The following is a 22392-nucleotide window of genomic DNA, read 5'->3' as shown; positions in this document are numbered from 1 at the left end:
GAGGAGATGTACGCAGACCTGACCTCTACCCGAAAAAGTAGAACAACTGACAACTACTCAACTAGTGAGAAGTGTGTGAAAGGGAGAAATATAGAAGTGCTAAAATTTGAAAGGGTTGTGGCCTCTAGCCGAAAGAGTAGAACAACTGGCAACGGGACTATTTGATCTTTTTGCACATTTGAAAATGATTCTTTTTTTCAAGTTTTAGTTGGGATGTTGGATTGTTAGTTTGGTTATTTATTAAGCATGGGAATTCTTGAAATTTGATGGGTTTAACTCTGTTTTGCAAGGGATAGAAGTGCAGGAAGCAGTGCATCAAAACTGGGCTGACTGTAAATAATATTTACAGCTTTCCTTCTATAAGTATATCTTATTGTTTGTATTCTTGATAACCCTCTGTAATACCCAATTTATAACCAGCTTTTATAGCACCCCCACCCTTTATTGAAATGTACAATCAGAACACTTGATATTCTCTGTTGATATGTTTTTTTTTTGGTAACCATGGGTTTTGGGGTCAGCTTATGTGCACTGACTAATTCCTTGGACGACCATGAATGGCTTAGAGCCCTCGCATGTGAACCTCTATGGCCATAAGGGATTTAGCAGCACCTAGATTCGAATATGAGGAAGATAAAATTTCCAATACGTCTCCCTGTTCCTTAACGATGTTTTGAATTGTGAAATGCTTACAAACATGTATTGATGCACAAATGGGCCTCGGACCAAAGCCCGGTGCAAGTCAGCCTGAAAAAGCCTAGACCTAGTAGGCTAGTAAGTCTCAACCCATTGATAAGCATATGGTTTTATTAGGTAGTTCGAACACTAATTTGAACTAGTCAAATTAGTATTAGTAGCTATTTTCCATATTTTCATGTTTAGAGTGGTGGGCTAGAAATTAGGAGAGTAGTTAAGTAGTTTTGGAATTTTTCATGTATTTAAGGTCTGTGACTTCACTGCATCAATTTCTGAATTTATCAAGGTTTTTTTGAGCCTTTTTCTCTCTAATTTTTTTTGGCTTTAACTAGGACCTATCAGGCTGAAGCCGGACCAAAAAGCCTGATTGGGCCCTAGTGTTATCTTTTAAGGATTGGATAAAGTCCGACCAGAAAACGCATGCTCGGTTACTTCGACAATTCTGATAGTAATCTTGTATTTCGAGATGTTTATTGTTATTATAACTTGCATCTATAGGAGTTCAATTCGTTTGGCTTTTGATATATAGAAGCCTTTTTAAACCATAAATCATCATCACTTTGTGTATATTTGTGTTTGTTGTGAGGTGTCGTGTGCTTTAGAGTTAAAACCAAAAACGAAACGATATATGTTGTTTGAGTTTTTTCGAAACCACATATGCCTTGAACCACAAAACACCGCATTGCGAATGTTGTACCATTTATGCGGTTTGTACCTAAATATTCTCCTTAAAATGTGGAAAGTGGCAGCATAAAGTTTCATTATCCATATGATATAAAGTCGAAATTTGATGACACTTCCAAACATATTGCAAAGCTTATTAGAACACAAGATCCCCTGGTCCATTAACAACGAGTGTTGAACCCAAATTCACGGGTTCGAGTCTCTTGGTTAGACGGCAAAGCACACAAAAGTTTCTTTGGCTTAGCGAAGAGCCAGGGAAGCATAAAATAACACATAATTAGACTGGGATATGACATGACATGAGTGGGACAGAGAATACATTTTTTCTGTCTAATCAAAATAGGTGAAACAAAAATAGAAAAGACGTAACAAGATTGGTAAATTACTAAACTACCGATTCATATTAAAATTTTCCCGTCCAGTCCAGTCTTATTTGCATACCAAACCAAATCCAACGAGCCCGGTTTATCCTATCTGGAGACTTGGAGGTAGGTCTGGGGATGAGATGTACGCAGAGCTGCCATCAACCCGATGAAAGATCCAAGGGTGTGGTCAACAAATTCATCCGAAGGAAGGTTCTAATAGTAACATTTTGAACTCAGATCAAAAAAACCTGCTTCAAACTAAAAAATGTAACCTGGTCATATCATAATCTGTATATCTTAGAAAATTGTCTTCAAACTTGCGAATTCGGATCCAATCAATACCCCAAAAATTTTGGTGCGAGAAGCTGCAGCCGCTGTAAGGTACTCGGAGCGAATTTTCTGGCAAACAGATAACATACTGATGACGGCTTATCATTATAGACACATTCCCGACCTTCATGAAGTTTCTTCATGAATTCCTCCGTAACATCTGTCGCTCCAAATGTTGCAGGGTGAGCGCCACCCCTCGACCAGTCAACCCAAGTCAAACTCCGGTTCGCTATCAGATTTGGTGCCCGAATCGCCAATAGAGTTGGGAAATAATGTTCATCCACGTAACAAGCCGGCCTGCAAAACTCCTGGAATTTTGGGTAAAAGGTCACGTCTGATATGATGATGGATGCAAGCTTTCGGTTAACTTCAAACCATTGGGACCCTTTTCTCCATTGGGAGATGTTGACTTCTGGCAACATGTTGGGGTTATATCGACCCCTACCGAATGGCCCTGGATCATCAAACGCTCCCATAAAACTGTATTTGGATCTCGTTATGTAACGATATGTTACAGTGAAGTTGTAGATGGGAATGCATGATTCTGAGACAAGAACAAAGTATTCGTTGGAGATATCGAGAAGGGCATTCGCCAGGAGCCTCCTCTCGGCGTCACACATGCTCATTCTCCCCCATTCGGCTATCTACACAATACACTTCGGGTTATAAGCAATAGAATCCCACTGTCCTATAAACTTGCTTACGTTTGATCGTGTACATATAGTGTTTGACTATTAGTCAAATATCTAAAATACCGTTCAATAAAGACAAACTAGAGAATCTTGTAGACCAAAATGTATATTTTCAATAATAGGTCACGATAATAATAAGAAAATATGCAATGACACTACTAGCAGGCTGCAAACCTGTTAGCAACAAGCAAATATGGAACTTTAAATTGAAGGAAACCTAGCAAGATCTAAGACATCCCCAAAATGGAAATTCTCAAAAAAGTTTTACGATCGTCTCTTATTGAAATGCTTAAATCAACGATTAGTTATTAATTGAAGCAAAAGGGGCACTACACTCCTAGGTATTAAGCAGTCCGAACTAATCAAAGGAGTAATGAGAAATTTTAGAAAACTGCCCTTCGTATCTCCGTACTCCCTGGGGTAGAAGAAAAGTATGTGTGCATCATACCCTCCCTAGACCCTTCATTCTGAGTGGCATATACCGGGTATGTTTGATTAACGAAAATCCCTACCGTAACGTTTTATAGTTTCCCTAATTAACTTTTCACATTTTATGTTCCACAACAATTAAAAATTTCCCTAATTATCTCATAAAAAGATCATATAGACTAGTTCCACATCCTAGGTTATCCGAAAGTAGTTGTATGTTGCGCTTCTACTGGTCGTGAACATTAAACTGATTAACGTTCAGGGGAACAGATCAAACACCCTCGTTGTTCAAGAAGCACCTCAGGGTCCGAAGAATCAAAATCAACCACCTTTCTAATAAAGCAAGTCTTGAGGAGAAGAACCCAAAATGCACATATCACAAGCTACAAATAGAGAGAAACTAGGAATGCCCTCAAGATAAACTCTTCTCTAAATTCGACAAATTTCTTCCATCATTGAAAAAAAACCCTTCTTGATCCAGAACAACTACAGGATCTGATGAATTATTGGATCCTGAAACACCTCCTTAAAATGTTCTTTCATGGAAGTCCAGGGAAATGCTCATGGATAGAGAAACTACAGGATCTGATGGATTTACACCTTATAAAGCCCCCAGTTTAACAATGAAAAAGCTACAAGAACCCCTTGAAAGCCTGTTCCCGATTAAAAAAGACACCAAAAGGTTTATGATATCTAAGACTGCTACTGTATTTAAAACTCCCCTAACTTTCGAACTATAATCTAGTCTGAAAATTCCCACTTCAAAACTAACATCATGCATACAGTTAGGTTATTAATATAAATGAAACGACCTGTCAAAGAAAGCGAATTGGAACTTTCAATTCAAAGTACCCTTTATAATTCTAGAAAAACTTGTCCCCTAGTCAAGAATTTGACTCATGAGTTATATAACTCGAGGGGGGTGTAAATAATTCAAAACAGTTGCATAATTATTCACTTTTTCCGGATATTTTTTGACATATAGTTCACATGCTAATGGAATTTCCCAAACAATGAGTGCAAAAAACAACCAATCATATGGATAACAGTTCTTCTTAAGGACATAAATGAACTCCCACAACAAGCTTCGGATTGACAGTTGAAGAAATTATCTAACGAATCATTTTGATGATATACAATCATGGCAGCATATATATACACATATTATATATGTATATATATAATATATATACAGGAAGCATCATGCCAAAAATTAAATAATTGCGAGAAGGCGAGAAGTTTTAATATCATAAATGATTACACTCCTTTGGGTGTGTTTAATCATGTATGATTAAGTGTCTATGTGTTGTCAATGCAACATGTATTTAATCATATATGATTAAGCTTGTGTATCATGCGTATAATGATATATGATATTGAAACTCTCGCAAAATGTTTATAAACATCTATTTTCAACCTCAAAAGATTGGAAAATTGAGGAGCACCCTAATAACCATTTATTTGTCCGGTATGCAAATGTGCATGAAATGCAAAAATGCATAGAAACCAGGAAACATTTTCAATTACTTTCATGCACAGGGTGTTCCTCAATTTTCCAATTTTTTGTGGCTTTCCCCAAAAACTGAGTCTCTCTCTCTCTCTCTCTCTCTCTCTCTCTATATATATATATATATATATACATGTATATATGATCTAAGGTACAAGAAACAAGAAGCAGAACATACCTGACTTGGTATCTGTCTCCCGTAAAAAACAGATGTGTATGGAAATCGGGGTTCATAAGATGGAAGTGAATGAATATATATGGAATAAAGGAGCTTGTGTCCATTAAAGAACCTCTCCCACAAGGGAGCCAACGGCAACGGCCCTTTAGTCAAGAACATAAAGGCAATCTTTGGAACTCTTGCAAACGGATACTTCTTCAATTGTGGCACAAAAGAAGCTCTCCAGAATAGCTCTTTATCACTCATCGTATGCATCAGATTCGAAGGAGGCGTGATCCAATGATCAAGATTGTTCTTTGGCTGTTCTAGGATACATGGTTGTAAAATGGGAATTGCTGAAGTTACTGTAGTAACAACTCCGGTTTTACGGATCATATATATACTAAACAAAGAAATGGCAAAACAGAAAACTAGAAACAAGGCAAGTAACTGTATAAGCCTTTGTGGCAAAGCCCTAGACTGGCTTGGCCTACTTACAACTGTAGTAGCAGGCTCTTTGCCTTCCTCCATTGATAAAAAAAAACAATAATCACAGATTGTATCTTAATAACACAAAACTAGGAGATTTTTCTTGTGGGTATGTTGTTTCATGGCTCATAAACTCCTTTGGGAACCTTCTTGCATCCTGAAACATCATAATAATGGCAAGAGTTAATGAGTCCTTTTTTGGTAACAAACTAAAATAGACAAGATCCCAGATGTTTTGATTTAGTTTTAAGACTTAAAATCAAACGGGTTGTTTTTAAGGATTCAAGAAATTTGGAAATTACCACAATAATACAAAGATGGAAGTCTTTTTCCAGAATAATACAATCAAAATCCTATCAATCTACTCAATAAGAGCATAAACCCATCAACATTAAGAGTTTTAGGCACAAAAAAGGAATTCCATAAAGCAAAGGAATATTATGAAGGAGAAAATCCTTCTTACAAACGGAGATCTCAAAATAATGCAAAATCGATAAATAAAAAAACAGTTGTTTAGAGAAAAGAAAACACTTGAGATTTTCACAACGATTACCAAGTTACATCAATACACGAGGCCCTTAGAGAAGAACACGACATCAATTTGATTATAACAGCAGAAACCCAATCACAAATTGATATCATATAACATGGGTGATTGAAAAAAAAAAGTAGAAAATTCTCGAAAAAGCGAAGCAATTTAACGATCTACGTGATGAACAAAGAAGAGGGGAAACACATACCATGAAGTGATGGAGAAGAAGACCATCCAACAAAAAGAATTAGTGATATGGTAGCTAATTTTTGACCCAATTAGTTGATTGATTGCTAAAAGGAGTTGGCACTTGGACAGTGAAAGAGAAGCGTAAGGAGGAAATACAGGAGACAAAGAAGCTTATGAAAGATGGAGGTGCGAAACGTATGAAAAGAACGACGAGATCTATGGAATTTGATGTTGTTTGCTCCCCCACTTTACAATACGATATCACACACAGAGAGGAGAGAGAGAGAGAGAACCAGTTTTCCTTTTGTAATTTTGCATTAATTTATTCTACATTTTCTTTCCATCCTAAAAAATATTTTCTCAATCCTTAAACCACATGTGGAATCTAAATATATTCCCATGTTTCATCTCACAATATTATTTTACGAGTTATTTTGTTATTTAAGATGTAAAGTTTTAACCGGTATATAGATAACCGGTTGAAGCATTAACGGATTATTATGTCCGTATAATAAGTGATGTGATATCCAACTTAGTATTATTTGCTGTCATGCATATCTTAATCTAAAATTACTTTTAATGTGTTATGGTTCATTAGAAGAAAGAGTTAATGCTTCAACCGGTTACCCGAGTATTTAAATGTTTAAAACTTTACATTACAGGTACCAAAATAGAAGTTTTGAAAGTACGTTACCCAAAATTGAAATCAAGTTCAAGTACGTTACTTTTTCATGCAATTCGTCCTGTTAGTTATTATATAAGTCCAAAAAATTATCCAGTACTCCTAATAATCGGATTCCATTTAAGACCAATTGGGATTAATGTAATCGATGGTTTGTCTAACTATTAATTCTTTATAATTAATCATCAAAAATGTTGTTTTGTATGATCAAATCATGTCTTCCAATTTTTTGTAAGGAAACAAATCAAGACTAGAAAGGAAATGTCATGTTTTTCAGAACTCAAAAATTAATAAATATATGTTGTTTGTAGACAAAAAAAGAAGAAGTAGGGGCTGTTTGACAATTACTAAATGGTTCGATGCAAAATGAATAAAAGGCTCTCATAATATAATACAAAATGAAATATAATTGTTTGGTAATTATTTACAATGAAATCTGGGCACTTAACGGTTAAGGGAGGCCCAAGATACAAAATCATTCAGAGGGTTTTAGAAACATTAAGAGGTAAAAAAAAATTTTTGCCAAACAAGATTCACCTCTTAACGATTCAAAGTTTGTCTCTTAATGGAACTATTAAGTGGTCACTAATTTTTAAAGGTTTTTTTGGTTATATATTTAAATAAAAAATGTATCGGTTTATTTTTAGGTTCAAGGTGGTCATGTTCCTCGTAGTCGCAGGTTCATGTTAGGTGGTTTTATTTTGTTTTTATTTGATAAAAGCATATAAAACTTGTCGAATATGTATTTATACTACTGAATTTGGATGAAAATGATACGAATCGTTATCATTTCGCTATGTATTGTTAGAAATATCCGTTTAAACTTTTTAAGATTAGAATTGGTATGAAATTTTGGATTTTATGATCATCGTCATTGTTTTATTTTGTACCATATTTTAAAAGTGACAGTATTTATTGCATTAGATGAAACGTAAAAAGTAAATATGAATCATAAGGGTGGTGTTCGATTGGTTTGAACTTAGACTCCAAAGGTCAAAAGTGCAGGAGGTCTCAGGTTTGAATCTAAAGAGGAATAAAAATCCCTTCGTGGCCACGGAGGTTCAAATGTGGTGATTCCGAGCTACCCGCGAAACGGGTGGTTGTCCTGAGATTAGTCGGCTCGCATAACGGGTTAGATATCCAGGTTAATAGAAAAAGTAAATACAATTTCCATTGTCTTTGTAAGACGAGTAAAAGACCGAAACATGATATATTAATCATATCTAAATGTCTAACAATTGTTAAATAATGTCAACATTTAAATTCAAGAAATCAACGAATTCATTAATCATATGTGTAATGAATTAAAGTATAGGTTGTGAATTTCTATCTCAAATGATATGATTAATAAAAAAATAATTTATATTGATTAAAAGATAGTTTTTTAACCAAAGAGCCTTCGGCCTAGCGGTATCGTAGTCTTTGGCCTTCTAAGGAGGTTAAGGGTTCAAACCTCACCAAATGTGAGGAGGGTGTGTGAATTTATTTGTTGCATTTGTCGTATATAAATATTATTATACTTAAAAAAACAATAGTTTTCTATGTTAAAATGAACGAGGAATGAAGTCGATAAATTCCACAAGGTGGACGTGAAAGAGTCAAAAATGATTTTATGAGTAATTAATAGCATTTAAATATAATTATTATCAATAAGAACGAAATAAGTTATGCCTATATGTTCATAAATTCATCACCCTACTTTTTTCATGATTACATAATAAATATTGATTTTAAAAGTGTAAAGGAAAAAAAAGACAAAATAACTATTTATTTATTTATTTATATAAATAAGAATGATTAAATATTATGACAAGATAAAAGGAAAATTTAAGAAGATTCATATGTGAATTATTAAAAACATTCGGAGATGCATTTGTAAACCATATGAATTAATGGTGTGCAAAGCGTGAACGGTCTGAAATCCGAAACCGAACTGGAAATACAGTGTTTGTGCAAAACCCAAATGTCCGGAAATTCAAAACCCGACTTCTAAGGGGGATATTTGGGTTTGGGTTGGATTTGATTTTTGGTCACCCGGTCTATCCGAAAACTTGAAATATAAATACATGTATATTGTAAATATCATCTAAATATATTTGTTTATCTAATTATCTTTTGAAAATCGTAAATCCTAGTCATGCTCTTTTCTAATTCCATACTCTCAAATCGCTTGAATTTATCTTGAAAATCGATTGAATATATATAATTTGCATTATAACTAGATCCAAACCTTGACCAGCCCGAATCAATCTGAAATCCCTAACCCAAAATTCAGGGTGTTGGTTTCCATATCCGAATCTGATCGAATTTTGGTTTTGTTCATCTGAACCCACCCAGCACGTCCAATCCACCCCTAATATGATGTCAGTTCATCATCATGTGTGTTCAAATATATTTTTTAAAGATTTTTTCGACAATCCATGTAAGAAGGAACCTAAATCCCAAACAACCATCTTATGGTAAAGAAAATCATTTCAATTACATTATAAATATATCCCTTTCTAGACACAAATTGACATGGGAGCCCACATGAACACAAGGTCTCATATTCATCCAATGTTATTATTGCATGTGTTTACATCATGTCATCACATAATCATTAATCAACTTTTCATACTCAACCCAATATTAGTCACATTAAAGATGACAATGATGTGAGTTGGAGTTGGACCGTGAATTGAGAATTTTGCTGTTTTTGGATATATGACAGATTTCTGCCCGCATGAAAAGATTGGCTAAAGATTACATCCATGAAACTGTAATTGCTTTTGGTTGCAAATAACCAAGCCCACTCATTAAAAGGTAGACCTAACTTAGGGCATAAGATGACCCATGCTACTGTTTCATTGTCAGAAGAAACAATTACGGCTTCATTTTGATCAAATATGCCAACAACCAGGGCTGTAAACGAACCGAATGAACAAGAACGAATGCTTGTTCATGTTCGTTCATTTAACTTAACCGAATAAACGAACGATAAACGAACGAAAATCTGTGTTCATGTTCGTTCGTTAACATGCTGAACGGACTAAACGAACATAAACAAACGAGCTAAATGAACATAAACAAATATTATCTGAATTCAAAGTAAATAAACAAAAGATTATATATTAATTTTAATATATAAACAAACGGTAAATGAACGAACGTTCACGAACATAAATGAACGAACGGTACTCTTGTTCATGTTCGTTCGTTTAATTAAACGAACAAAAAAAAATAAACGAACATAAACGAACTTTCCGCCGAACGGTTCGTTTACAGCCCTACCAATGTCTTGGTTAAATAAAGAAAAGCGACTATTCAAGCCTGGTCTAAACCACCTAAATTTTTATAACTATAATTTTTTTTTTTAATTTTAAACTAAGATAATTATTTTGTGTCATGTAACAATTTTTTTTTACCGCAACCACCACCATCCATCCTCACCACTTTAAGAGGATTTCAACGGCTTCTATCACCAACCATAAGCATGGTTGATTTATGCATACCTTCTTTCCAGAATACCTGCATTTTTAGTACCAAAGCTCTACACCACTTTCATCTACAACACGGTTTCAAAAGGGTGGTGTTGTATGTACATCTGTTTATATCAAAATCAAGTCAAATTATACATTGAGAATGCAAAATTGGTGTCTTGAAGTTGATGTGTGAAGATGATATTGAATTCCATGGACCCAAACATTGACCACCGACAACGCTTGAAAAATAACACGAAAAGTATATGGGCAAGCAATTCGACCCTAAACAGATATTGCATAATGCATACCCCATCAATTTTTTCTTGTATAAAAAACGACAGAATTCGAAAAGATTTATCCACTGCATGTATAAAACGATGCTATTATTTAGAGATTTTTCTTACTCAAGTCGACAACTTTGAACATAGCACGCACGTTAGAGATCATCACCGGACACTCTCCCTTCTCATCATACTCGGCAAAGTCCCCTCCAGACAAGTCGATATCCTCAAATTTCGTTCCTTCCATCTAAAAACAAAAATGAAGGATAAAATTTCAAAGTTATGTCCCAAATTGCAGTTTTACAAAGCAAATGTTTCAAAAAATGCTTCTTTTTTCAATGATCCCTTAGATTAAAACTTGTTGGCTTATCTCTTCCCGTTACAAGTTCATTTAAGCATTTAAAGCTTTTAAAGCTATACCATATTATGGTGCTTAAGACTGGAAAGTGTAAGTATTCGGCTATTTTAAAGATATAACAAGGTTAAGAGCACTTTTTGAAATCATGCGATGAAAGCTTTAAAAGTATCATATGTGCTTACAGATTCAGCTTTCCACCCACTGCTGAATGCGAAATCCAATGGTTCATAACCCCTGCAGTCGAATACCATCAAAGGAGCATACTTCCCTGTCTCACTGGAGTCATTAGTAAGCGGAGAGCCTCGGCCTGGGATCATGGTCACTGTTCCTTCCCTTTTACAGAACTTACACTGATACACCACAAACATAAATCTATATCACTAAGAAGCAAAAAGTATAGTCTAATATCAAGCCTCATATTTGAAACTGACACCAATTTAACTTTGATTCATGTATACCCCATCTGTGCATGTACCAAACCGAACAAAACTAATGGGTCCTTCACTGAGTAGGGTCTGGGTAGAGTAAGATGTACGCAGACCTTACCTCTATCCCGACTGGTAGAGAGGCTATTTCCTATAAAGACCCCGGTTTGAAATTTTTGAGGCAATTTCCGAAAAGACCCCAGCTTGAATTTTTTTATGGAGGACAACTCAGAGAGACATCTATAGCAAGAAGACAAGTTTTAGATAACTCTCTTACCAAATCATAAACTTAGAATTCTTAGTAGTGATTTGCCATTAGCGAGGTCAATATTTCAAAAACATCATTGTTTGGGATACCTCTCTTTCTTATAATGGTAATTGACGCTATCCCTTACATTACTTAAAAATTTTATATTCCAATGATTATCCCCATGCAAGCAAGACTCGGGAAAATGTACAGAGTTAATTATTATTTATTTGTGTATAGTTTTAGGGTTTAAGATTTCTATTACCAAGAGGGATCCCATTTTAAATACACAAACAGAAAAATAGGAACCTCGAAATAATACATAACAGAGAAATAAGAAACCACAAGGCTCCAATTCTGCAGTGTCCTAAATCAATACATAAGATTCTCTGCATGGAGGCCTTGGAGTATCTCAAGTGACTATACTCACGAAACAAGAGATGTACAGTACACAAATGCAAATTAAGCTTTTCCTACCGATTGTCTGTAAATTTCTCATGTTTTAGAGGCTTTTTTCGATCTTCAGGAAGCAACTTTCAGTTATAGATAAAGGTGAGTTTACCAGTTTATAACCCATAAATCCACATTCAAATAGCAAGTCAATGACCTGCTCCTTTGACAAAACAGTATCCCAAGTTACTGAACCCTCGATACCCAAAATTAGCAAAGAAGTGATCAACGATTCACGATAAAGCTTTATAGCTTGTAAATATCCTCATCATGATATGCTGCTAGAACTACGTAGTCTGTACATAGAATGAGAATGATACTTTGCAAAGTATCAATACGATAGAAAACAGATCAGTAGTCATCAGTCCTAGACAATACAAACGGTAGAATAACCCATCAGAATTGTCCACACCATGCTCTGGAACACTACTGCATGAGTCTACACAGGGAGAGCGGAAGGCAAGAAACATTAGCAACCTCCTTCAAACTACAAAACCAAGTGGTTGATACATATACCACATAAGAAGGTGTTTGTACCCAACTTATGGTGAAACCAGTGACAAATAGCTAAGTAGGCCACACAGTTGGACATAATATTTTTTTGTCACACCTAAGTTTTCATAATCAATTTCATAGGTTTCGAAGTAACCTTTGGCAACAAGACAAGTATTCAATCAATGAAAGGGAATCAATGTTCTATAGCTTACACAGTATATACCCACTTACAACCTACAGAGAGTTTCATTTTTTTATGCAATTCCTCTTTCATAACCATATACCACCCCATAGAGCCTCTTGCACATTTCTATTTGTTAGAAGGAATCGATTGAAACAACAATATTGGCTAGGTACTTTTGTATAAGATGTCAAGTACAAATGCAAATGCCCTTTCACATGGCGATGAGGGTAATTGGTAAAAGGACATCTCAAAGACTAAGATGAGTGCATATGGATACTATCAGAAGGTGAGATTAGTCTGGTGTGCCTTGTGGAACTAGTGATTTGCTACCATAATCAGCCTAAGCAGACCGCTCTACAACAGTCGCATCTACAGTGCCTGGTGTATGTGGATCAGTCTACTCAAAGGTTGTGTAATAAAAGACCAAGCTGCAAAATCCAGCGAAGATCCCTGTGCTTATTCTGAAGTTGGAGCAATTGGCATCAAAATTTTCTAATAAAATCTGTATGGGAGAAAGTAAATTTCATAAGAAAAGGAAGCATGATTTCAACAAAACAAAGTTGACTTCAGCAAAAGTGAAGCACCTCTCTAAAGTAGAACTATAAAAATTTTAACTTCTGAAAAGGTAACCAACAAAGACACATTGAAAAGTTGTAGGATCCAACTCAATCCTACCGAGATACACATTAGAATAGACAGCCAAAGAGGTGGCACATGAAACAAAAGGGAAGACACATCAAAAAGACAGATAAAAGGTATTTTGTGATTGCATACTAAGGGCATCCATTGGCGTAAGAAGTTTGTTGGTTTTTCTTCTTTTTGACACAAGTATACACACACGCACACACACACATATAGGGTTGCGTTCAGGGGAAACCCCTAAAATGAGGTGATTGACCTCCTACAAAGAGAGTGAACCAATCGATCTTTTGCCTCCGAATATCTATTTCCAGAGGGAGGTTGTTGTACAGTTGGTTGTACTTCATGTTTTAAGGAGACTTATGCAATCTGGGAATAAACTCGTTTTAAATATATTCCTAATCACAGTATCGGTAATTCAGTATCATTAAGAAAGTTTAATATTCCTACAAACCATGAATAAATTTAAACTAAAAGTGGCTTCTAACTATGCTAATCTTTTCTTAGCTGATCCATCTTTACATATGCATAATCTCAATATCTCATTATTCTTATTTCCAAAGTCTTACTGTTCAACTCCCCCCCACCCCCAAAAAAATGATGATGATTACAAACCAGTGCTGACAATTCTGCAAATCAGAACATCTGTACAGAAGGTTGAGTCTTCCCTGGAAATTGAAATATAATTGTATGCTTTATCAAAATTCCTAACATTACTCCTTCACTGTGTATTGCATTGTTACAGAGAGATAAATGTTGTTGCTGGCTACTTGGCTAACGAAGTACATGGCCACAAGAGCCTTCAATTATACACAAGTCTGAGATATTTTCATGCAGATTGCTTATGGTTGATTAAAGCTGATTCATTTGTGGAAACATATCTGGCCACTGTTGTTATATCCTTTAGAATATATGTTTGGTTATTAGCTTCCGGGTCTTATAATAATTAGTTGCTTCTGGTAACTCTTTCTATGTATAGGCAGTAAAGCTCTGTTTTTCTTTTTCTTCCTCTCCGAGTGGAGTTAAGATATTCCTTGTGTGGCTACTAGAGGTTAGGTAATATGTACTGCCTCGGGTATGATCTCTCAAGCTCATGTATTCTGCAAGGGTTCCAATTCCATATATCAATAATTTTAACCATCCTCGGTGGGTCATGCTTCAGAGATTATATATATACACACCAAGGTGATCAGCTATAAGCACCAATATGAGCATATTTGGTTTCTATAGAGAGATCAAGAGATACAAACCTTTTGGATAAGATTGGTGGTACCCTTTTTTGGTAGAGGAAGTGTCTCATTCAGGCTAACGCATGTCTCTTTCTCAGTCACCTCACCACAGTTTTCACACTTCAACTACACAGCAGAAGTAAAGACAAGATATGTAAGTAAACATTACAAAGCAATCACCTGAAATAGGAAGTAACCCTGAAAGTGGTTTTGTGTGATTACTGCTGATTGGAGAAAGTGACATAAACCACATTAACAGTTTAAGTGAGAATCAAATGAGTAGTTGTTAGCACACCCAACATTTTTCTTCAAGATGGGTATAAAGACACATCAGACAGCCCTGAATATATCTTAAAACAATTAGAGACGTAATGAAAACTTCAAATCCAGACAGCATCATTCTGGACATAGGAAACTAGATCGATCAATGTTTATGCACAATAAGGTGCATAAGAAGAATCTTTAGTGACGACAGGAAACTACAGCTAGCACTGGCCATAGGGAGCAAAACAATTACTTATGGTACAAAAAACTAGAAAGTGACGTGACAAGAATTTATTTCTGCCACATCTTATTGTATGCAGAGAGTGGATGAGCGATGTATGCATGCATGAATGTAGGTGTATCCAGGTACATCATTTGCAAATAAGATAAAAATATAGAAATCACTGGATACATACAAGAATTTTCATAGCGAACAACTGACATTAACCACAGGAAACAAAATAATGCTTGAAGCCTTGAACCAGATACTGAAAACTAAAGAAGTGATGTGACAAGAATTTACTTCTGGCCCACCTTATTATGTGCAGAGTGTGGATGAGCAAATGCATGAAAATAGGTATATCCAGGTACATGATTTATTTATCAGATACAAAAAGACATTAGGGAATATACTTTGATTATTGTCTCTGGACAAACAATCTGAGATATAAAACAAAACCACAATCATAGCTGACCTCAGGAGAATAGAAAAAATGAAGGACATGCTTGATAAAATTCAGGAAGAAGTGAAAGAAATTTGACTCTGAACAAGCAGTGAACCCTTGGCTATATAACCAAAATATATAGTCTTTACATATCCATATATTAATCTTCAATAGAAACAAAAAAGAGAAAGTGCATATATTGATTCTAATCCATCTACCACCATTATATCAATAAGGATTTCTGCACATGTGATGACAGTAAGCAAAATCCACCAGCTAACTCCTGTGAGCATCTCATATACTCAATTTGTTTGCTACAGCTACTCAAACTTTGTGGTGGAAATGTGACATCTCTGAAAGAAATGATTTGCAAGGGCATACTGATGAAATTCAAATTTGGTTGTATAAATATAAATGTAATAACTGAAATGAGACATAAAGAACATGCAAATAAACCCATACATGTCAAAATAAAACAACCATAGTTAACCACAAGGGTGGTGCCTGATTGGTTTGAGCTTGGCTCCAAAGGTCAAAAGTACCAGGAGGTCTCAGGTTCAAATCCAAGGAGAAATAAAAATCCTCTTGTGGCCACGGAGGTTCAAATGCGGTGACTCCGGGCTATCTGCAAAGCAGGTGGTCGCCCTGGGATTAGTCGGCTCACATAGCGGGTTGGATATCCAGGTTAATAAAAAAAAAAAAAACCATAGTTGTTTAAAAATGAAGTTGCATAGAAAACGAACTTCAAATTTCAGCTATAATTAAGCATAATGCAAGAGATCTAGCTTAAAGGTGAACTTGTGAAAATTGATTTCTATCATAAGGCTAGGTACAACTAACAAATTGTTTAGGATACAAATTTGAACTAAGACAAAATAAGACGCTGTTGGAGAAGCAAACAATTAAACACACACAAACACATCAATTAGAGACATTAAATTATTATGATGGGGATTCAATATTATTGTCAAATATACTAAAATATTGAACCTAGAACCAAGAGAGATCAGAAAGTTAAACCACCAATATATGATACTAGTAACAAATTCATTTCCAAATAGATAGGCAAATGAGGCATCAAAAGTTCACAAAAATTTAATAACATAGATTACTTGTATACAACCAAACAAGCTCTGTTGAAATATAGATATCGATTAAAAGTACACACACACACACACACTCTTTGCCAGTCACTCTGCAAAGTAAAGTGTTTAGTAGTATGGTTGAATAATGACTCGATTATCCGAAACAGGTCGATTAAAGGCCACAAAAACCGAATCGGACGAATGTCAAGAACTTAAGAAACCCTAATTGTAAAACAGAATCGATCGAACATAAAGAGCCATCGAGGAATCCAAATTTCAAGTACAAAAACAGATAGATTGCACAGACGAAATCAATTAACAATTAGCGTCGGATTGCAGCTAGAATCGAAGCAATCAACACATAATGCAAAAATAAACCACACAAACATCCGGAGTTAAGATACTCATAGATCCGTTGAATTTTGAGAAAACCTTGAAGTAGTAGGTGAAGTCAGGATCATCAACACCGCCTCGAGGCTGAAAGTTTGTGAGATTTTCGAGCTCCCCGCTGATATACAACATGTAGTTCACCATATTTTCACACACTTTCCTCTCTCTGGAATCAGTGATGCTTTCGGTAGAAATGATGGTTTTGTTTCACCGGAAGAATACGTTCATTTTACAAGACTTCGGGGGTGTTTGGGTAAGCTTATTTAAAGTTGCTTCACGGATTGTGGAGTTACGATCTCTTTTTGCAACTTTTGGATTTCTATTTCCTAAAATCCAAGGTATTATTAATTAGAATGGAAAATTATAAGGTTATTTTTAACTTTAATTATTAATTATCTTTCCTAAAATCCATGTCATTAACTAGAAATCATGATCGATTTGTTTTAAGCGTAAAACTTCGATAATCAGTAATAAATAAAGTAAGGGTTCGATATGTCAGTGAACAGTATCAACAAGTATTAGAAATAAATCAGTTAATTAAAGGGAATGGTATGAACGTTGATGTTTGTTTTAACGTTTGGTTATTGGCATAACAAGTTGTAAGAAGTGTTTAACACGTTAACGAGGTCGAGGTTGAGATCCTGAGACTATTAACTCAACGAAAAACGACCTGATATGTTGTGGTGATGCAACAAGGAATAGAGAGAGATTCAATCTTTATGCATAATGTGGAGTTAAACCAATGTTTAAGTGTGGTTACGGAGATAATTTGTGTTATGAGTGTTTGTATGCAAAAGTAATGGAGAAAATCAATGCAAGGGACTTACACGCGATTCGGGATGTTGCTGAGACAAAGTGCATATTAGACAACTTGGATGTGAGTTGCGAGGAAATTGTGCAAAATTGACCTTTTGTAGGTTGCAACGTAGTTTAGATCAGTATGTATTTAGTGTATAAATTGATATAAATGTTCAATAGTTTGTCTTAGACACTTGATATGTATGTCATGTGTGTTGGTGTGTAGGCATCAATACCTGTTCAGAATCCTACACAACTTAAGACTTGGATAAATATATTATCTCTCTCTGTTTGTATGTGTGTTCTTGCATATATATATATATAGGGTTGGGTTCATGTGAGACCAACGTTTTTTCGTGAGACCCGTAAGATTAATTTATGTTCATCGATCAACTTTATAGGCTAATGATCTAATGGTCTAAAGTTGCAAGGTGACAATTTTGTAATTATTGAGAACTCTCGTGGAGTTTATGAATGTTCAGATTTGACGATTGTAAATCTAATCCAAGGGTTGAGAATTGGTCTTACGGGTCTCACGAAAAACACTTGGTCTCACATGATCCCAAGTCAATATATATATAGGGGCCCATTCAAGGGAGAACTGGTTGGTTTGTGGTAACTGTGAGATCCAATCTCAACCACAAATCAATAGATAAATTAGGAAATTAATAATTTTGGTAATTTTTAATTAAAATTTTAATGCAAAGACATTTTAAGTATTTTTTTTCTCCTCTCTCCTCTCTTCTCTCTCCGTCCCCATCTTCCGGCCACCATCCTCCGGTGATACCACATTGTGATACTCAAGCACATATAAGATGCATTGTGATACCATTGTGTTACATATATGATCGACCGCACAAACGATCATAGTGTGATACCCAATCACATATAAGATGCATTGTGATTCCACTGTGGTATCACCGGGGATGGTGGCCGGAGGCCAGGGGACGGAGAGAGAAGAGAGGAGATAGGAGAGAGAATACCTAAAATGCTCTTGCATTAAAATTTTAATTAAAAATTACCAAAATTATAAATTTTCTAATTTATCTATTGATTTGTGGTTGAGATTGGACCTCATAGTTACCACAAACTAATTAGTTCTCATTTGATTAGGCATATATATATATATATATATATATATATATACATAGACTTGGGATCATGTGAGACTATACTGTTTTCGTGAGACCCATAGTACCACTTTGTTACACTTAGGGTATGTGGAAGATAAACAATTAGTTTCATAATTTTTAAAATACATGCGGCAAAACAAGTCCATATGTGAACCCGTGTGATTCACATATGAAATATATGTTCATATGTAAACCTGTGTAATTCACATATGAACTATTAACTGATTCACATATGCATTATGGGTTTACATATGCACTTATGAGTTCACACATGCACTTGTTTGCTGCTTATTTATAAAAATTACGAAACTACCCCTCTATTTTTCATTTGACCAGTCAAAGTCGCAAATCTTGACCAATTATAGTCGCAATCTTTGACCTGTCAAAATCACAAATTTAGACCAATCTTGACGGTATGAAGGATTGCGATCACTTCTTTACTTCTCAAACGAACCTCTCCCTATATGTGTCTTTGTGTGTATATGCATGCACACACGTATGTTTTAAGGTATATGTGGTCATCACGGACTCACGTATGTTTTTAAGGTATATATGGTCATCATCTTCCCAAAATGCACAACAACAATTATTATACACAACTTGTAAGGGACTACCACAACAAGTCTACAACAAAACTTGTTTTTTAGGACGTTTTTATAAGACATTTTTTAAACAGTATCATATAAAAAAAATTTGCTTTTTAAGTTTCACTAGTTCTCTAACTTCTTTTAAAAACTTATTGTTTCATAAGAATGCAACTTCATGTTAAGTTATTTGACTTCTACTTCATACTGATAACTTAGTGTAATACGTTTGTATAAAACACATCAATTTAGTCTTAATAAATTTAAAAGTCTTATTTTTTTTAACACATTTATTTAAGTATTCCCTTGGTTACCTTAGTATTGCCAACAAGTATCCCTTATTAAAAAAATTAACATACCAACTTTATCTATACTATATTATAAAGAATTTGATAAAAAAAAATTTTAAAAACCATTTTTTATGTATAAAGTACTGTTTATTAATGCATATTACTTAAAATTTAAGATTACAAATAAATTGTGCATAATTACAACTTATTAAAGCTTCATTTTTTAATTTGTATGACTAATTGCGGATAAACATAACCAAATACAGGATAAACATCTCATTGTAAATATTAAAAATCTAAAATATAATTAGGATAATCATTGAGTTCTAACAGAATCATTATCTTTATAAAAATTATATTGTTAAGCTAGAAATATATTTCGCTATTAGACCTAAATTAAATTATAATAAAAAATTGAATTAAAGAAATTGTACAAAAAAACAGAACTTTTAAATAGTTAATTTGATATTAATATCGATATATTTTTTCAAAATTTTATGATATCCTTTAAATTTATTCAAAAGTGTAAACATTATCTTTCTCAAAACCACATAAACCATATTATATCAAAATAGACAAAAAAATAAAATGAAACATTAAAATGAAGATATATCTCGCTGCATTGCACGCGTACCTTTCTAGTCTATTGTTAAATGAAAACATATCTATTAATTTCTTTCTCATACATATCAATATTAACATTCATTTTTATATTTTTATTGTACGATTTGACTTGAATTTGACATAAATAAAGGTGTCTGTAGCAAAACCTTATATAGCTATATTTATGATAGGGGTTGATATTGCCACCCCCTATGATGACTTTCTACCCCTTTGTCAAATGTTCTCCTCTCACACACCATCTCCTCTCACACCATCTCCCTCACATATCACTCTCCTCACACCGATTCACTTTTTTTTAATTTTAAAAATTTAAATTTATATCTTATATCCCTATAATTAGTTAATTAATTTACTTTACGTCATTTTCTTTTAAATTTTTCATTTTATACCCTGATCAAATTAACATACATAATCGTATATCAATTAAAATATGTTTAAAAAATACGTTTTAATTTTAACAAGTTACACCATTATAATCATCGCGTCAATACCTTCGAAATAAGCCCAATATTGAATATTTTTTGACTTAATTATATTATTATATATTATATATTATGAAAAATATTTTTAATATTTACATTTATAGTTATTTATTTAATTTATGATATGTCATTTGTTTTTTCAATTTTTGTTTTACATCATTATCACATTAAAATACATAATTTTATATTAACTAAAATACGTTTTAACATGTCACGTTAAATTTTATTTCATATACATCAAGTAACATGTTACATTATGAACAATAATATTGACATTAAGTACAAAATACGTTAGGAAAATACGTTTTAACATGTGTACCCGTTTACATAATTGTAAAAATAATTTGATTTGAAATAAAGTAAAGTTACTGATTTGAAATAAAGTAAAGTTACTGATTTGAAATAAAGTAAAGTTATTGATTTGAAATAAAGTAAAGTAGTTGATTTGAAATAAAGTAAAAAAAAAATCGATATATATATCGAACGAACGAGTGAATCGTTCATTCGATATTTCACTCTCTTATATAACTCTCTCATTCCACTTGATGCAATCGATATATTTTGGAAAAAACTTGATTTTTCACCATGTGTGTCCACACAAGATGACGAGATTGGATGTGATGATGAAATTCAATTGTTCAAAAAAAAATTCAATAAGCAGTTGTATCATGGTCGTAAAAGTTTACTCAGAAAGTTGAAGGATATAATAATGCCATCAAAACCATACGATAAACCCTCGGTTCATAGAACCACTCGTGGCCGTCCATCTACAAAGAGTCAAACTTTGAATAAAAGAATTATTGAAGACCGTAGACGTAGTTGTTCTAACGTGCCATCAATTATTAACTCTGAAGATTTGGGGCATCAAGAATCAACGAGGCATAGTTCCTATTTCCAACGACAACCCACCACCCGACATCTGTATCTTGATCAAATCCTGAGTTTATTCCATCCATACATCATACAAATACAAGATGTATTAGGCGATGGAAATTGTGGATTTCGAGCGATATCTACTTGTTTGGGTGGTCATAAGATGAATGGGACAATATCCGCAAAGAGTTAATGATTGAACTAACTGAGTATGGACAATATTACTCTTATGTGATTGGCAATGAATGCTTACGCATTCACGAAGCGCTAATTTTTTTCCAAAAGGGCGTCTTCGCACCAGCTGCGCATTGGATTGTTATGCCTGAAATGGGCATTCTAACGGCTTCAAGGTTCAATGTCATAATGAATGTTCTCAATATGACAGGCAGTGTGACATACTTACCGTTTAGGACACAACCTCCGTCGTCATCTCAACACATGGCAATTGCAATAGTGCATGTTAATGGTAACCATTACATAAAGGTGGTATTAAATGGATAATATCCAATGCCCACACTTACGCACCATTGGACATGTTATCGTTTTGAAGATGCAAGTACATGAATTGTCCCGTATCAACATAGATTCAATGCATATGAAAAATATATAGAGTGTACTCTTACTCGTGAATATGTTGATTTAACATGAAAAATCGAAGTTTTTAATTAATAAATTTAATTTGT

At 34.2% G+C, this 22392-nt stretch overlaps 3 protein-coding genes across 5 annotated transcripts in view; 1 reads left to right on the top strand and 2 right to left on the bottom strand.

Annotated features, from left to right (window-relative positions):
- The window catches only part of LOC112528214, an 11460-nt gene extending 10977 nt beyond the window's left edge, over window positions 1-483 (top strand). For 2 of the 3 annotated variants that reach the window (XM_025139183.1, XM_025139185.1), the window contains exon 10: window positions 291-483. In XM_025139183.1, coding sequence (XP_024994951.1) covers window positions 291-330 — 40 coding nt within the window. In that variant the 3' untranslated portion in view covers window positions 331-483. The remainder of the gene's footprint in view (window positions 1-290) is intronic. The other variant, XM_025139184.1, reaches the window with a different exon arrangement.
- Window positions 484-1980: 1497 nt separating this feature from the next.
- On the bottom strand, window positions 1981-6359 carry LOC112528213. The gene is made up of 3 exons (XM_025139182.1): window positions 6090-6359; window positions 4882-5506; window positions 1981-2719 (listed from the first exon to the last, which is right to left on the bottom strand). Exons 2-3 carry the CDS (start codon window positions 5389-5391, stop codon window positions 2081-2083), a joined length of 1149 nt encoding a protein of 382 aa, XP_024994950.1. The 5' UTR covers window positions 5392-5506; window positions 6090-6359; the 3' UTR covers window positions 1981-2080.
- A 4016-nt stretch (window positions 6360-10375) lies between these two features.
- LOC112528426 (UPF0587 protein C1orf123 homolog) lies at window positions 10376-17201 on the bottom strand. Its single transcript, XM_025139451.1, has 4 exons — window positions 16968-17201; window positions 14543-14647; window positions 11035-11202; window positions 10376-10741 (listed from the first exon to the last, which is right to left on the bottom strand). The coding sequence occupies exons 1-4, from the start codon at window positions 17067-17069 to the stop codon at window positions 10601-10603; spliced, it is 516 nt and encodes a 171-aa protein (XP_024995219.1). The 5' UTR covers window positions 17070-17201; the 3' UTR covers window positions 10376-10600.
- Window positions 17202-22392: the final 5191 nt, after the last annotated feature.

The sequence above is a fragment of the Cynara cardunculus genome, assembly GCF_001531365.2.
Source record: "Cynara cardunculus var. scolymus isolate 2C chromosome LG 15, CcrdV1, whole genome shotgun sequence".
NCBI classification, from domain to species: Eukaryota; Viridiplantae; Streptophyta; class Magnoliopsida; order Asterales; family Asteraceae; genus Cynara; species Cynara cardunculus.
The sequence above is the reverse complement of the archived record's forward strand: the minus strand, read 5'-3'. Positions and strand labels throughout refer to the sequence as shown.

Coding starts and splice junctions, on each gene's coding strand:
- LOC112528426 (XM_025139451.1), bottom strand. CDS start 17,069: ATGGTGAACTACATGTTGTATATCAGCGGGGAGCTCGAAAATCTCACA. Junction 11,203..14,542: donor CCACCAATCTTATCCAAAAG/GTTTGTATCTCT, acceptor GTGGTGTATCAG/TGTAAGTTCTGTAAAAGGGA. Junction 10,742..11,034: donor GTGGGTGGAAAGCTGAATCT/GTAAGCACATAT, acceptor TTTTGTTTTTAG/ATGGAAGGAACGAAATTTGA.
- LOC112528213 (XM_025139182.1), bottom strand. CDS start 5,391: ATGGAGGAAGGCAAAGAGCCTGCTACTACAGTTGTAAGTAGGCCAAGC. Junction 2,720..4,881: donor GGAGACAGATACCAAGTCAG/GTATGTTCTGCT, acceptor TGTATTGTGTAG/ATAGCCGAATGGGGGAGAAT.